The sequence below is a fragment of the Lagenorhynchus albirostris genome, chromosome 9 (genome assembly GCF_949774975.1).
Source record: "Lagenorhynchus albirostris chromosome 9, mLagAlb1.1, whole genome shotgun sequence".
Classification (NCBI taxonomy): domain Eukaryota; kingdom Metazoa; phylum Chordata; class Mammalia; order Artiodactyla; family Delphinidae; genus Lagenorhynchus; species Lagenorhynchus albirostris.
Genome location: NC_083103.1, coordinates 41,164,659 through 41,181,816, shown reverse-complemented (window position 1 = coordinate 41,181,816; position 17,158 = coordinate 41,164,659). Strand labels below are relative to the sequence as shown.

The following is a 17,158-nucleotide window of genomic DNA, read 5'->3' as shown; positions in this document are numbered from 1 at the left end:
CTTGTCAGCCTTGGCCTAAGGTATATTATCTCCCACCGCACAATCCCGTCCCGGGTTCAGAATGCTGTACTGCAGAACTAAAGCCCACAATACAGTGACAGTCCCCCAGCCCCCCAGCCCATCGCGATATAAAAGTGATTTTTAAACATAATACACAATCTGAAATTCTGAAGTTAAAAGAGCCCGTGCACGAATACTATGCTGAAACCTTAAAGAGCTTTAATGCGTTCATCCGTGGGACACTTCCCCGTCCCTTCCCTCCTGCAAAGCAAGCCCCGGCCCGAAATGGCGAGCCCCGGGGCCCTGGGTCGGAGAAGACCCCCGGCCAGTACGCAGGCCGAGATGCGGCGTCCCGCCCAGAGCCTTCCAGTCCCGCGTTCCACTTCGCCAGGCCCGGACGCTAGCGGCCTAGTCGCTCCCCTTCCGAAGCTTCCCGCTAGAGCGCGTTCCTCCACCTCTGCCCAGCCCAGGACCACTCTCCGAGATTAGGGGCTTGCGGCCCGCTACCTGACTCCAAGGCGCAGCGGCTGGGGAAACCGCGGGACCGTGTCCTCCGGCTCCAACCCGAAGCAGCGGCGGCTGACCAGCAAAGTCCTAGGCTGACGTGGAAGGGGGTGGGGAACCGACCCAAGCCGCAGCCACCTTAGCCCCTACGGCAACTCAGAGAGGACACGCATCTCCGCCCTGCGTCTGCGCGCTGCGAGTACGTCGTAAGCATTTCTAATTCTAAAAGAACTTCAAGTCTCTTCCACTTCTCAAGCCCTCGGCCGCTTTAGGCCAAAGAGGGAACTGGGAAACACATACTTAAGTTCTCCCTGCAAGCTTGGGTTAAGAGTTGAGGTTATTTAAACGCTACTTAGAAACTGTATTTTCTTCCAGAAACGGAAACAACCAAGGAGAAGTGTTTGGACAGAAAGTAAAAACATTTTACAGGGCTCTGTGGCCCACTGGCAAAGAACGCTAGACTGGGAGCTGGAATCCCTTTTCTAGCATACCCACTAATAAACTGGGAAAGTAGCTAAATACAATTTGAGAAAGTAATTTCAGTTCTTCTAATAAGAGACACTGCATTATATGAAGATCCATTTCAGTTCTTAACGCTGTAGTCTGAATCTCAGCCTCTGGAGTTGCTTGAACATCACAGTCGCACTGGTATGATTTCTGGTCCTTATTTAGTATCGGTCCCTTTCAGGATCCTTTACAAGCACCTAGATTAAATTTTTTTAATCCTTAAAGGGAGACTAACAGTCACTGTTTTAAAAGGATTTCACCTGTCTCCAAAGACCTAATTGTTACAGCTACGATCAGTCATAGTACCTGCGGTTTTGTCCATTTAAGGTTCCACGTACCCCCCTCCCCCAAAGACGGTTTTCTGGCCAATTAGTAATAAAGTTTTTTTAGAAACCTTAAGCAAAGTACTGTGAATACAAAGAGCTCTGACAGAACCCGACCTTATTAACAGGCTCATCTCAATTAGGGAGATAGAACACAAACAGTGCTTCATCTATCTAGAATCCAGTTATTTTGAGATTTCTTCTTTCTGGAACCATCAAGCAAAAAATAAATTCTTTGAGAACGCAAAATATATCGCAAAGGCCATGTGCTCCTCAAATCCTGTACATTCATTTCATTAAAACTATTTTTCATGAGATAATTGTAAAAATGACGTTAATACAGATATTCCATCTTCACCTAGTTTCTTCCAATGGTAAAAAAAAAATCTTCCATAATTATAGTACAATATCAAATCCAGGAAACTGACATTGATACAATTCACTCCTCCTCATTCAGATTTTACCAGTTTCACATGCAATTTTACCGTGTTTAGATTTGTATGATCACCACTGGTCAAGATACAGAATAATTCCATTACAAAGCTCCCTCCTGCTATCCTTTTATTTTAATTTTTATTGGAGTATAGTTGCTTACAATGTTGTGTTAGTTTCTTGCTGTATAGCAAAGTGAATCAGTCATACATATATCTACTTTTTTTTAGATTTCCTTCCCTGCTATTCTTTTTTTTTTTTTTTTTCCTGCTATTCTTTTATTGTCACAGCCACTTCCCTCTTTAACCCCTGGCTACTACTACCCTGCTCCCCATCATTATAATTTTGTCACTTCAAGGATGTAATATAAATGAATTATAGAATATAACCTTTTTTTGTTTGTTTGTTTTTGCGGTACGCAGGCCTCTCACTGTTGTGGCCTGTCCCATTGCGGAGCACAGGCTTTGGACGCGCAGGCTTACCGGCTATGGCTTACGGGCCCAGCCGCTTCCTGGCATGTGGGATCTTCCAGGACCGGGGCACGAACCCGTGTCCCCTGCATCGGCAGGCAGACTCTAAACCACTGCGCCACCAAGAAGCCCTAGAATATAACATTTTGAGTTTGACTTTTTTTTTTTTCACTCAGTGCAATTCCCTTGAGATCAACCCAAGGTATGTGTACATGAAGTTCTTCCATTTCTATCTTCATTTTTAATATGGAATTTTCACAAATGCAGTTATCTGGTTCGCAAGCCCACTTATCAAGAAGTGACAATCTATCAGCATGAAAAGAGGACCCAAAAGGCATAAAAACTAGACTTAGCAATAAGAAAGCTCGGCAGTTTGGGTCTGCGCTGAAAATTGTCACTGGCAGTGTATCTATATTATTGTATATTCTGAAATACAGAGCTTGTTGAACGGATATCAGGCTCTTATACAGCCTAATTCTTCCTCACTTGTTATAACATGAACTTTTTTGGGGGACTTTTTACTCTAGCATGTAATTATATCATTTTGAACACTTTATTATTTTTATTGGGGTAGTTTTACAATGTTGTGTTTGAACACTTTTTAAATTATAAATTGAGAGCAAGGACCTGTCATATACTAAGAATTGAAAATTTTAAATGTTTAGAAAATCAAGGCCTAGAGAAAAGGGACTTGCCCGCAAGATCACAAAACGGTTAAACACTGAAAAAACTGGGATGAGAACCTGAATCCTGTCACCTACTTTACTGTCTCTTATTATTATTATTATTTTTGCAGTATGCGGGCCTCTCACTGTTGTGGCCTCTCTCCCTGCGGAGCACAGGCTCCGGACGCACAGGCTCAGCGGCCATGGCTCACGGGCCCAGCCACTCCATGTCATGTGGGATCTTCCCGGACCGGGGCACGAACCCATGTCCCCTGCATCAGCAGGCGGACTCTCAACCACTGCGCCACCAGGGAAGCCCTGTCTCTTATTTTTAACTATACCAGTTCTTCAAAGATGCACATATAGATGCCTAATAATTCCAAGTGAATTACATGTTATCTTTATATTAAAGTGATAGGTTTTATGAGGACATTATTAGGAATTTTACTGTTTATTTAATACAGACTAAATGGCATGCCTGAGTATAATACACTAGATAAAACATGAAAAGGCATCAAAATGAACTCTCTACAGATAATGGAATTGAATCTTATTGGGGTGGGGAGGATTTTAAGTTCTAAAGTCAGTGTGTCAGACTAAAATTACATATTGAAAAAAAAATTACTAAAATTTCCCCCAAAGTACAATACAGATCAGTTTTTTTTTTTTTTTTTTCGGCTGAGTGTCAGCAAAGTAATTGGTTTACATTCAGGGAACAGACACAAAAATCTCTCTCTCTCTCTCACACACACACACACACACACATTTAAACAACAGAATTACTCAACAAAGACGAGGCTCACACAGTGAAAGGCACATGGGAAGGGAGACCTGCTTGAGGAAAGAGCAGATTATGAAATTTCTCACTTATGCCCCTTTGCCCAGACTGTACGCTGAGTCTGAAGGCAGGTAAGAGGACTCCCTCTTTCACTGTTTTGTGTTTGTGAGTTACATATCCTTGATGTGACTACATTGTAGGTCAAATGGTACTGGTGGCCTCATGGCAAGCTCAAATGGCAGACTCTTGAGGCTGATTCCAGAGTGGAGACCAACATCTCCACATTCCTGTATTTAGTCAGAGGTCATTCCTTCAACAAGGTTGCCAATTTCTCTTACCACTCTCCTTTCAAGAAGTCACACAGGGATTTAAACCTACTAAGTTTCACATAAATTTTCCCACTTAACCTTCACAATAATTCTCCAAAGGATTTCCCTAAGGGAAGGCTAAGTAAATTGCTCAAAGCCAATAGCGGCTAATTAGTAGAATTAGGTCAAAAATCCAAGTTCCCTATCTATAAACAAACTGCTCCTCTCTAGAAAGATATGAATCTCAGAAAAGAAAATAATTCTTCTAGGCTTCTTAGCAGCAAAATTCTTGATTACTGGCTTTGTTTTTTAAAACAGATTTCCTCTAATTTCATTTTGCATGATCTAAGATAAAAATTATACTGCAATATTTACATACACAGTTCATAGGAATAACGGAAGGCAGCCTAAAGATTATGCTGCAGTAGGGCTGGGCAGGATAAGAGGAAATGATAGCTTGGGATTAAATTTCCCTTTCGCTATTTTTGCAAAAATTCCCTACACTGAGACCAGACCAGAGATATCACTACTGCCACCTGCTGGTTGGAAAGAAAAATCGTTCCTATGTTAAACTTCCTACTACTATTGTTAGAAAGTGGTAGTTTCTTAGGTTTTAATCAGAATCTCCAGGGTTGAACCCTAAAATTTGTATTCTGGACCAAATCTCCATGGATTCTCATGCAGCCAGTCCATACACTGGGGCATTAGTATAAGGCTGTTATAGATAAGAGGTAATATTTTTCCTGTCACTAAAAATAAGGCAATTTAATTTGGCAAACATGGTGACCACACATGATGATGACACAGCTGTAATCTCAGACTACTATTTAGAGTTGAAGTTGCTTAAAAAGCAAAACACCAATACATCAGCAGGTGAAACAATTTTATTTCACAGTTGTCTTTAAAACCACAAAGACAATATGTTCTTCATATAAAAACGTTAGTTCAGATAACTATACTTTCTAGAAAATGATTATAGAGACGCTCTTAAAGAAAATGCACCCCATTATATGGTTTTGGTGAAGTTGCTTGGAAAAAACTCACATCTGGACTGATTCCTAAAACATACCATTCCACCATTCTGCATCTTTTGGTTCAAAGTATAGGTTATTGTCATCAATACGTGTTCCTGCATTCTTACATGTATGATAATACATATATAGACTGGTTTATCATTTAATGTTCCATTGGTTCATCAGCCTTTTCTGCAGGTTCATCAGCAGGTTGAGTAGGCTTAAGAGAGGAAGAAAAAAGAAAATATGTAAAAAGAACACTTGACCAATATATACTTTTAATCATAAACATTGCGTTATAAAAAAAAATTTATGAGAAAAGGAGTTAGGAGACATTTTGGATACTCAATTTTGGTTCACTGCCCTATTAAAATTTCTGAACAAAGGGTTTTAAAAAAATAGATACAATTTTACAGTTCTGAAAACCTAAGCATCACTGAACAATTCCAGCATTTCATCGTAATTTGTCTTGATCAAGACTAAAGGCTTTCCTTTTATTATCACTACTAGCCTTAAAATACTCGCACATTTTAGACATTCTTTTCCTCTTTAGCACTAATGAACACAGCAAAAATATTTTCAAACAAAGCAGTTGTATGGTACTCCACTGCACTCTTCCCAACAGTGCTGGTTCTTACCAATAGCGGTTAAATAATGCAAATCTTGCTCCTCCAAATACCAACATGTTAAAAAAAAATTCATGCTGTAGAAGAAATTCATGACCGTTTTTGTTTTCAATTACACAGCTATCAAAAAAGCATCTACAAAAGCAAATGTGTACTCTAAACATTCAACAAAAAAAGGCTAGTATTTAACCTGAGATTCACCAATACTTCTTGATCCTTTTCTCAATATTTGTGAAGAGCCAACTTAGTTTCCCAAGCTGGTCCCCAATGAATTTTCTCTCAGTCCCCACTCTGGTAGGATCTTGGCTGGCCCTATGACTTGTTTTAACCAACAGAATGTACAGAAGTGATGCTGTGCCAGCCCTGGGCCTCAGCCTTAAGAATGCCTGGCAGCTTGCACTTCTCAGTTTTTGAACTTTTGCAACCTCTGAGCTGCTACCCTGCTAGAGATACTCTGGTGAAGGAGAGGCCCTGAGACTACGTGGACAGAGGCCCAGCGATCCTAGCAGAGGTCCCAGCCATCTAGCTGTCCCTCTAAGATACCTAGCAAGTATGAGTAAAGAAGACACATGAGTAAAGCCATCTTGGATGTTCCAGCCCCACTCCCTCAACTGACTGGAACGTTTGAGAGACCCCAAATGAGATGAGCAGAAGAACTATCTAGCTGAGCCCATCAACCCACAGAAGTGAGAAACTGCAATGGGTAACCAAATCACCCTTTTTGTGTTTTATGGAGATCACTGACCCCTCAGTATTTTACTTTAGTCAGTTCTTAGTTTTCCCACTGCCACATGAATTATGAGCCTATCTCAATAATTAAAGACAAAAGTGGTAGATTTACACAGTCATGGTAGGAACAATAGAACTGAAGTCTCTTGCTTATAATTAGCTATATACCTGTGTCTTTCTCTGTGGTCTTTCTTCAAGACCTTCCAGGAATGGAGACACATCATCATCATCATAAATCGTAAACTCCAAGTCTTTACCAACAATTCCAATGGAAACATTCTGAGGGGAAAAAAAAAAGGTAAAAATTAAAACTCAAGAGAATGTAGGTTGGAAAAACGCTTATGATAAAATGTTGCATGGAAAAAAGAAGAGTAAAAATTTATATAGCACTTGAATGAGACTTAAAAAATACTTGGGGAAAAAAGGAAGAAGAAAACTAGTAAACTTTTGTAATTTGCAGATTTAATATTCACTTTTTTAAAAAAATTATTTATTTATTTGGCTGCGCCAGGTCTCAGTTGCGACATGTGGGATTTAGTTCCCTGACCAGGGATCGAACCCAGGCCCCCTGCATTGGGAGCATGGAGTCTTAACTGCTGAACCATCAGGGAAGTTCCTAATATTCACTTTTGATAATCATGAATAATTCCAAAGGTCTATGTCACCTAGAAATTTGCAACTTTGTTCATAATGGGAATGCAAAGACCAGTGTGAGGGAACAAACCGCTTTGCTAGGAAGTAACCCTAACTTCTAAGAAATAATCTAATTTGTTTCATGTGTAAGTTAAGACATGATAGTTCTTAGGGAAATAAATTTTGGGTTCTAAAGTGTTGAATTTAGGGGATTGGAACTATGTTCTACACGGAAAAATTAAAAAGCAATTCTTAAAGTGTTCAGTGAACGCTAACCAGTGCAAAAGAGCTCCCGTAAGATTAAAATTTCAGCAAAAACTTGAGGCATTAAGGATATATAGGGCATTCTCTATGATTCAGTAAAAATGTGAAATCAGGAAGCCAGATACCTGAGTAACCTTTTCCAAGTTGTAAATGTCAACAGTCAACTGTATACCCAAATTTTAAAAGACAGTCATCTTGGAGTGATGGCATTATAGGTATTTTAAACAAATTAAAAAAATTTAATGTACTTTCCTAATTTTTTTGAAAGAATATTATTTTCATAATAGAAAAAAGTGTTTAAAAAGATTATGCAGGCTATAAAGTCTTCATAGACATATTAAATATTAATTATCCATTCATTATAACAAAATGGATTTTAAAATATGCTGACTGATCTCACTTTAGTTAATGATCATTAACCTCAAGGAGGCCTTTAGTGGTTGTTGTATTATACGGGTCCCTAGATCATTCAATCTCCCCTTCCCTGGACAACTCTTTCTAATATTCTCCATTCTCCTTCCAGCTTAAAACCTTGCTCCTATTTCACTGAGAAAATAGAAGCAATCAGAAGAGAATGTTCACAAGCTCCCACAGTATCCACTCTTTCCTGTATCTATGTCCCTAGATTCTCTCCCTTCCTGTTACTGGGAATGAATAGCCCAATTTCCTCTCTAAGGCCTACCTTTCCACCTGTGTGATGTTCAAGGTAATTGGTCTAGCAGTTTTTCTCATTTTTATCTTATATAAATGTTTTTCTTGATACTGGATTATTCTTATACCCATGCAGCAAACCTGCTGTAATCTCTCCCATCTTAAAAAACCAAAACAATAAAAAACCACTTTTTCACTACATTCCCTTCCAGCCACCACCCTATTTCTCTGGACCCACAACAGAAAATCTCTTCCAGAGAGCTGTCTCCAATTTCTCTCCTCTTATTTTCTCCTCACTCCTTTCCTATCAGGCTTCTACCCCACCGTTCCATTAAGATCGTCTAGTCAAGTCCCAGAGACATCACTGCTAATCTAATGGTTAATTCTCAGTCCACATCTTCCATGGTCTATTGGCAATTTTTCATTCTCTTCTCTTTGAAAGACAGTCGGCCCCTCTATCTGTGGGTTCTGCATCCTCAGATTCAACCAACCATGGATCAAAAATATTCGGGGGCTTCCCTGGTGGCACAGTGGTTGAGAGTCCGCCTGCTGATGCAGGGGTCCGGGAAGATCCCACATGCCGCGGAGCGGCTAGGCCGCTGTGAGCCATGGCCGCTGAGCCTGCGCATCTGGAGCCTGTGCTCCACAACAGGAGAGGCCACAACAGTGAGAGGCCCGTGTACCGGTACTGCAAAAAAAAAAAAAAAAGCAAACCAAAAAATATTCAGGAAAAAAAAAATTCCAGAAAGTTCCAAAAAGCAAAACTTGAATTTGCTACGCACTGGCAACTGTTTACATAGCGTTTACATTGCAATTACAACTATTTACATGCCATTTACATTGTATTAGGTATTATAAGTAATATACAGATGATTTCAAGTATACAGGAGGATGTGCGTAGGTTAAGATGCAAATACTATGCTGTTTTATATAAGGGACTTGAGCATCTGCAGATTTTGTATCCAAGGGGGGGATCCCTGGAACAAATCCCTCCCCAGATTCCAAGGGATAACTGCAGTTTCTTCATTTGCTTTTAAGGATGCCTCATTTTCCAAGTTTTCCTCCGACCTTCCTCGTCACCTTTCTCAGTCCTTTTTGCTGATTCCTACTCACTTCCCAACCTCTAAAGGGTAGAGTGCCCTTAACCAAGTCTTCAAACCTCTTGTCTAACTATTCGATTCTTTTAGAAATCTAATCCAGGCCAGTCTCTAAATGCCATTTCTACACAAAGACTCCAACATTTGTAACTCTAGGATAGACCATTCTCCACCAAACTCTAGGGGGTGAACATCTGATATCTGTTTATTCTTTATCACCAAATGGACAAACAAGAGGCATTTCAAATCCTGTTAAGTCCTAAACTAACCGCCTGATCTTCCTCCACAACCTTACCCCAAAACCTGTTCTCTAACTGTCTTATCCATCTCAGTAAATCATAAATCTCTCCTTCCTCTCATCGGGCCAAAAACCTGATTATTTTTATTTTTATTTTTTTTGCGGTACGCAGGCCTCTCACTGTTGTGGCCTCTCCCATTGCAGAGCACAGGCTCCGGACGCGCAGGCTCAGCAGCCATGGCTCACGGGCCCAGCTGCTCCGCGGCATGTGGGATCTTCCCGGACCGGGGCACGAACCCACATCCCCTACATTGGCAGGCGGACTCTCAACCACTGCGCCACCAGGGAAGCCCCTGATTTAGTTTTTTAAGCTCACACCCCACAACCAATTTGTTAGCAAACCTTTTTGGTTCTAATTTCAAAACATAAGCAAAACTGAACTACTTCTCATCATCTCCAACTCTTATGACTCTGCTCTAATCCACCACAATCTCTCACCTGAATTACTATAACAACCTTGAAACTATTTCCACCCATGTCCCCACTACAATCTGTTCTCAGAACGGCAACCAGAGTGACTCTTTTAAAACCTAAATCAAGCCATGGTATTCCTCTGTTCAAACTCTAACAGCCCACTGGGAGTAAAATCCAAAGCATCTACAATGGTTTATAGGACATACACAATCTGGCCTCCATTACCTCTCTGACTTCATTCCTTCTCTTCCTCTTGATCACTGACTGACACTACCGGCCTCCTTGCTTCAAACACTAGGGACATTCTGGACTCAAGGTCTTTGCAATTATACTCCCTGGAAGAATACTGATCTAGACATCTGCATAGCTCACTCACTCACCTCCTTTAGATCTTTCCCTCAAATTTCACTTTCTCAGTGAGGCCATCCCTGACCACTCTATTTTAAATTATACCTACCACACCTCCTTCTTACACCCTATTGGTCACTCTTATTCCTCTTAACCTGTTTTATTTTTTCTATAGCATTTATCACCTTCTAATATCCTATATAATTTACTTGTGGGTATACTGTCTCTCTTCCCCCACTTGGATGTATGTCCCAAAAATGCCAAGATGTTTGTTATGTTTACTATATATTCTCAACGCCTACTGCCTACATGTGGTAAGTGCTCAATGTACATATTTGTTCACTGAATTAAAAATATGACGATATTCCTACCTCTTGAAGAAATGAAGAATATTGTACCTCAGACATACTGCTTTTATTGCTTTATACCAAAAAGAAATGTTTAAAAATCATTTCAAAATCAGTCCCTTTTAGTGAACATCTTAAAGTGAGAGAATGAGCCAAGGCAACCAACTCACAAATTGAAGAACTGTAAGTACACAAACTTCTCTATTACTTACATTTATGTGATAAATGATTAAACCGTAATGTTAGTATCTACAATTGGGAAATGTGATATTTACCTTTGTAGTTAGGTCCTGTTCTGCAGGAAGTGTCTCCCGTAAGGCACGCAGACCATGCTTAACCAGTTCATTCAAATTGCCTAAAATATAATAGATTAATAATTATTTCTTAATTCCATTTTCATGCTAGGCTTCTTTTATTTGTCAGCCCTATAGTTTGAAATCATGGTTTTTGTCACATACTAAATACATCATAATACAAAAACCCAAAAGTCTAAAGTTTGGCCATATAATCTTTTAATAATCTATTATTAGATTGCTATTATTTTATTTAATGAGAGGATAATTGATTTTTGTTACTGAATTTACCCTTTTCTTATGCTATAAGTTAAATCAAAATCCTGATTTACAAATAATACAGCTCAAAGTTTCATATAATGTATTCTGTGGAATGCTCACCACTGTATTTGCTCTTTATAAAAGGAGCCTCCAACTCCTTGTATGTGGCCAGTACAACCATCCTTGTGTAGTTTCGGCCCTGATGCCAAAATTACACAAGGATACCACAAGAAAGTAAAACTACAGATTAATATCCCTTATGAACATATACACAAAAAACCTCAACAAAATACCAGCAAACTGAATCCAGCAACATTTATGTTTATATAAACATTATATATATATACACACACACACACATATATATATATATATATATATAAAATTTATATTATACACCATGACCAAGAGGGATTTATCCCAGGAATGCAAAGCTGGTTTAATGTTCAAAAGCAATGCAATACACCACAATAGAATACAGGGGGAAAAAAAAACATATGATTACCCCAACAGATGCATAAAAAGCATGTGTTAAAATCCAAGAGCCTTGCATAAGCAAACTACTCAAAAACCTGCCCTATCACCACACCTTACATCTTTTACCTTTCTTTCCCACAGCTACACTGACTTCTTATTTATTTATGGACTACTTAATGCAGAATGTCTGTGTGGCTAAAAATAAGAATCTCAGAAAACTAAAAGTTGTAAACAGAACTTACAACTGGTAGCTAGTACAGTAGCTCTCAACTCTGGCTGGGGCACACTTTCTTCAGACCAACTGAATCAAGAATCTTCAAGGTCAGGGACACATATTTATATTTTGAAAAAGTTCTACTGATGATTCAAATTACTGTGGTAGTCAGAGAAAGTAAAAGCTAGTATGTGTGACAGAAATAATATACACTTCATGGGTTTAATCTTTTTAAAAATTCTTTCTGTAAAGCAGATATTTTTCTTCATTTAGAATACTATATTTATTCACTACATAAAGACTGGAGGGGACAAGAAAAAAAAATCACTTACACTCCATAAACTCTGACATATGTCTCTCCAAGTAAGTACGAGCTGACTGAGAACGGGCTCCAATGGACATAGCTCTGCAGTCAAAATAGTTAGCAGATGGACAAGTTTGGAAAATGTGAGGGCCCATATCCTACAAAGAGAAGGAAAATACACTACATAATTCTTCACTTTGATTGAGCTAAAAATTAGAAAATTTCTAGTCAGTTTTTAAAAAATCATTAAAATATAACAATATTCTACGAACTTACATCATAACCAGCAATAAGCAGCCCAACACCATATGGTCTCCGGCCATATCTTTGTGTTGGTATCTGAGTTTCTTAAACTAGTTAAAGAGCCTGCTCTAACAAGGTATAAAGTACTATCTTTATTTTCAAATTAAACATTATTAACAAAGAACTCTGGTTTCTTAACTGCTGCATAATCCACCACAAGAAGAAGAAAATAAAAGAAATATTTATTTGGCTTATTATAAAAAAATGTTTGGCTATCCACCAAATCCAAAGTGAGTGCTACCAAAATGACTTTCTCTGATGTAAAGAATCTCATTCATTTTGGATATAAGAGGCAAGGATTTTTTGGGAACATCTAGAACCACCAATAAAAAATTTTAAATCTCCTCTAAAAATGATGCTTAGTTTTTCTGAAATTTGGCTTATCTGTATCTGGAAAATATTAATTGCTTATCTATAAGGGCTGATAAAAGAGCAGCCCAATTTCTTATTTAGACCCATTCTTCCATGGTAAAACTTCCTACAACTCTCCTTCTAAAAATTTTAAACATTCCGCTATTGAAAAGTGACTAACCTTAAAGTTTTCACAATCTTACCCATGTTATATATTATCATATTCCTAATAAGTAACATAAGGATAAAGTATCAAAACCCTTTAAAGTCCACATCCATAAATGCTAAAATAAATTCATAAATAAAAAGGATACTGCTTCCAATTAGAGATACAAGACGAGACACAGGAAGAGGTCTGTCAAATACAAATCTGGAATCCAAACACTCCTGGCGCATAAAATTACTAAAAAAGAAACAAGAAAAATTAGTAATTTCAAATCACAGAGAGTTATTCTAAATAATTTCATTTCTTTTTGCTTTCTTCCAGACATTTACATGAATTACATCCATACAAGGGAACCACAAAGACATGGCCACAAGGATGCATTTTTATACCAACTCTTCCTTCTAAATTTTAAATGACTAACCTTAAAGTTTTCACAATCTTACTATGTTTATGACTAAAATGTTCCTTAGTTCTAGATAACCTTTGTCTCAGAGCACTTTATAGAATAGAGAAGAAAAGGCTGAGCAAGAGAAAAAGAGCAATGTCTCTTCTCTTACCCTTCCCACTGTCAACAAGACAGTGCTTTTTTTCTTGAAAGCTGATGAAAATTTCCCCAATAGAACAAATACAAGAAATAGAATCCATAGTACGGCACTGTTAACATGTCCAGCCAACGTTACTTCTATCCATAAGCAGCACTCTAGAGGAGATACCAGACACTAGACTGTTGAGTCTCACTCTTAAACCTGACAAGATTCAAGCAAGTATAACACAGGGGAAAAGGAAATTCATGCCTAACTATTAAAGCCAAGAGAATAAACAAGAAATGGATATGTACTTTTCTTTCATGCTGCTTTGTCTAGTTTATGTGTATGTCACATCTGATGATCAAATGTTGGCTGCAGGAACCAAGCTACTTGTTCTCTACTTTCGTTTAAGTCCATTTCCCAGGGCTGTCTAAAACTGCATTGCCCAATATGGCAGGTACTAATCACATGTGACTAGTGAGCACTGAAAAAGTGGCTAGTCTGAATTGAGATGTACCATAAGTACAAAATATACATGAAATTTCAAAGACTTAGTACAAAAAAACAACGTAAAACATCTCATTAATAAAGTTTTTATACTGATTACCTGTGACACGACAATATTTTGGACAGATTGGGTTAAATAAAATGTTTGACGGCACAACATATATTACATTTTCAACAGCTAAAAGAAACTGTCACTAATAATGCCGTCACTATACTGCTGACCTAAGAGAGCAGGGGGGCTTGCCAGATAACTTAAAAATTTTAAACATTATTATTTCCCTTAGTGTTTATATTCCTTCTTTCCTAATTAAATCACAGACTTAAGAGATCACTTTTGGCTAACTACCTCCCACCTCCCAACACACAGAACAAAAGTCACTGTGTTAAGTGTTCTACATGTTAGGCTATTTATCAGTAACCTTAGAAAAAACACTAAAAAATTGAGAGTTTAAGTGACTAGATCAATATCAGACTAAGTGCTAAAAGTGGGGACTAAAGACTGTGTGATTCCAAAGCCCCACCTCTTCATTTACACAATGCCCCTCAACTAGAAATAATCTTTATCTCCTCTGGTCTCTCACAGAAATATACCAGTTACTCTCCACTTTCTACCTTACAGATATTCTACTAGGTTTTAAGTTCCTAGAAGATGAGATCTATGTCTGATTCACTTTTGTATACCCTGCAGTACCCAGTATTGAGCTTTGCAAAAAATAAATGTCAAATGAATACTGATGTGTTAAAGAAAGCAAGGGTAGTTCAGCTGATCCTTAGAAACCTGAAAAAAGTGTCAAGCTCTTCTCAGACCTGATATCAAACAATATATACTGAGTTATCAAGTAACACATTATTCAATGACTTCTCAAAAGCGTTAATATTAATATGATTAATTCTATTAATACTGCAGTGATCAAGAAATGGAATACTTAGTAACTGACTCCAAATCCATTAAGGTATTCATGATCTTAACTTATAAGCATTCTGGCAGACAACTTCTTAAAATATCTGCATCTTTTCTAGAAATGTAATCAATTATGAATCAAAGGGATGTTTCTTTTGTTTTCCACGATCATACTCACCATAACAATCTAGCATCAGCAGTAAGTCCCGCAATTGAGATACCAATATGGTTATCAACATGGAGAATTTTTTTCTGATGAGCTGCAAGTTCTGACTGTGCTCTCTAAATAGAGACATTATTTAAGACAGAAAAACAAGTTTGCAATTTTATTATCTATATAGTGAAAGTTACATTTGACAGTTGTTTTCTAAAGGAAGAAGATATATTTACTGCTTTACTTACCTTCAACGCAACCAACACTGCATGGGTTTTTGATTTAAGACCAACTGTGGCTGAACCTTGTTTGACAGCTTCCATTGCATATTCAATTTGATGAATCCTGCCCTAAAACAAAAAAAACCCCAACATACCTTAGAGTCATCTTACAAGACCCTCTTATATATTTAAAATTAGAGATCCCCAAAATCAGGTGAACATAGTTAAACTAGGAAACTTGGGACTTCCCTGATGGTCCAGTGGGTAAAACTCCAATGCAGGGGGCCCGGGTTCGATCCCTGGTCGGGGAACTAGATCCTTCATGCGTGCTGCAACTAAGAGTCTGCATGCCACGACTAAAAAGATCCTGCATGCCGCAACTAGGACCCAGCTCAGCCAAAATAAATAAATAAATAACAAACAAACAAAAAAACTAGGAAACTTACTTTTATGATACATTTAGGTTTCAGAAAAGTCTAAAGTGATTATATTCCATTTTCTCACTGCCCACAATCCCATAAGTTTCTAAACACATTGCAGCCACCAAAAACCACTTCATAGAAATAGTATAAAACATTTTACCTGAGGGCTCCAAACAGTGACATCATTGTCATACTGGTTGCGAAACTGAAAGTAAATGAAAAAAGACTTATTAACACGAGAACATTACAAATCCCAAATCTTAACAAGATCTATCATTAAAAAATGTTCTTCCATCTGTTTTCATCTAACATTAACAAAAGACTGTTATTGCAACCTCATTGGAAGATTACTGCTGTACTCAGCTGCAAACCAGTTTTACATTTACAAAGAGCTAGTTGGGTAGGGGAGAGCAAATCTAGATGGGACTTATGCTCCCAACCTATCTTACAATTCTAACACTGTCCATAGCACCCGCTTTAGGTTCAGTCAATTACTAAAGTTCCTATGTGTCCACTTTCCTTCCTATCTTTGCTTATGCTCTTCCCTTATACCAGACCTTAATAAATGGTCAAAAGCATTACTTTTCCCTAAACTAGCTCAAATGTCTACCTCCTAAAGTCTTCTCCATCTTTCCTCCCCAAATCCCAAAACATACTCCCACCAGTTCTTTATCTACACGTCCCTTTCTACTTTATATTACGATTAGGGACATGTCTGATTTATCTTTGAACCTTCACTGTGCTTAAAACAGTGCCTTTGAAACATTCGTACTGAATGAACACAATGTCCCCAGGAAGTTAGAAGCGGACACAAATAGCCGCAGCGACAGACCCATTACTGCTTTAAGGACGGTATTAAAACAAGTCCACCAGCACAGTACTTGGGAGACTAATCATGGTGGTGAGCAACCTGAAGGCTGGAATGGCAGACATCGGTCTGCAAGCCCTGAGCCCTATATTGTAACCTTGATTCCATCACTTCTATCAGCTTCGGTTCACTCATTTGTAAAACTAGGTGACTGGACAAAGTGATTGAATAGGGCCTTTTCTGATCGAGCTCTGAGGGAGAGCTCTGAGGGACCCACGTGGAAAATGAACGCGGTCCAGGAACCCAAACCCTGGGGTCAAGTCCGCACTTGGCAGTACAGGCAGATCTCAAGTCCCCATTTTCCCTTTCTCCCACACAGAGCACTAGGGGCCTCTCTGGACCGCTCGGAATCTACTCGACTGAAGGAAACTGAGGGGCGAACTCGGCTAGTAGTCCGAGGAGGTACTGTTCAAGGCCCGGTGGAAAGCGAAACAAACCCCGGGAAAAGGCCACACCAACTACCGACCTCCCCTCTCCCGGCCAGGCCGGAGATGCTGAATCACTGCCTGAACCCTCCACTCGGCTAAGGTTCCCATGGTCCGTGGCCTCGGGCCGCTCTAAGGATGACAGGCGAGGCGGCTCGCCAACCCCAGCCAGCGGACCTCTGCCCAAACCCAGCCTGAGCTCGGAATCCAACTCACCATGGTTCCGGCGCGAGGCTGGCTTCGGCCTCCTGAAAACCCGCGGACCGAGCAGCGCTGCCTGAACTTCCGCTAGGCGATCTACAGAGAAGTCTGCGGGACTTTGAAGGCGGTGGCGCAGGGTAGAGCAGTCTATTCCAG

General features: G+C 39.1%; 2 protein-coding genes across 2 annotated transcripts in view; both read right to left on the bottom strand.

Moving 5' to 3' along the window:
• Window positions 1-632, bottom strand: part of COPB1 (COPI coat complex subunit beta 1) — a 32,032-nt gene extending 31,400 nt beyond the window's left edge. Inside the window, exon 1 of the mRNA XM_060159611.1 lies at window positions 508-632. The gene's annotated coding sequence lies outside the window, so the exon portion shown is untranslated. The remainder of the gene's footprint in view (window positions 1-507) is intronic.
• A 4,221-nt stretch (window positions 633-4,853) lies between these two features.
• On the bottom strand, window positions 4,854-17,131 carry PSMA1 (proteasome 20S subunit alpha 1). The gene is made up of 10 exons (XM_060159609.1): window positions 17,018-17,131; window positions 15,669-15,713; window positions 15,114-15,215; window positions 14,890-14,993; window positions 12,925-13,013; window positions 12,233-12,303; window positions 11,985-12,114; window positions 10,683-10,762; window positions 6,524-6,634; window positions 4,854-5,220 (listed from the first exon to the last, which is right to left on the bottom strand). Exons 1-10 carry the CDS (start codon window positions 17,018-17,020, stop codon window positions 5,164-5,166), a joined length of 792 nt encoding a protein of 263 aa, XP_060015592.1. The 5' UTR covers window positions 17,021-17,131; the 3' UTR covers window positions 4,854-5,163.
• Between the last annotated feature and the right edge of the window lie 27 nt (window positions 17,132-17,158).

Excerpts from the sequence above, each read along its gene's own strand:
- PSMA1 (XM_060159609.1), bottom strand. Across the intron at positions 10,763-11,984 it reads TATGTCAGAGTTTATGGAGT|GCAATTTGAATGAACTGGTT; the intron begins GTAAGTGATTTT and ends ATTATATTTTAG. Across the intron at positions 5,221-6,523 it reads GACCACAGAGAAAGACACAG|CCTACTCAACCTGCTGATGA; the intron begins GTATATAGCTAA and ends TCCTCTCTTAAG.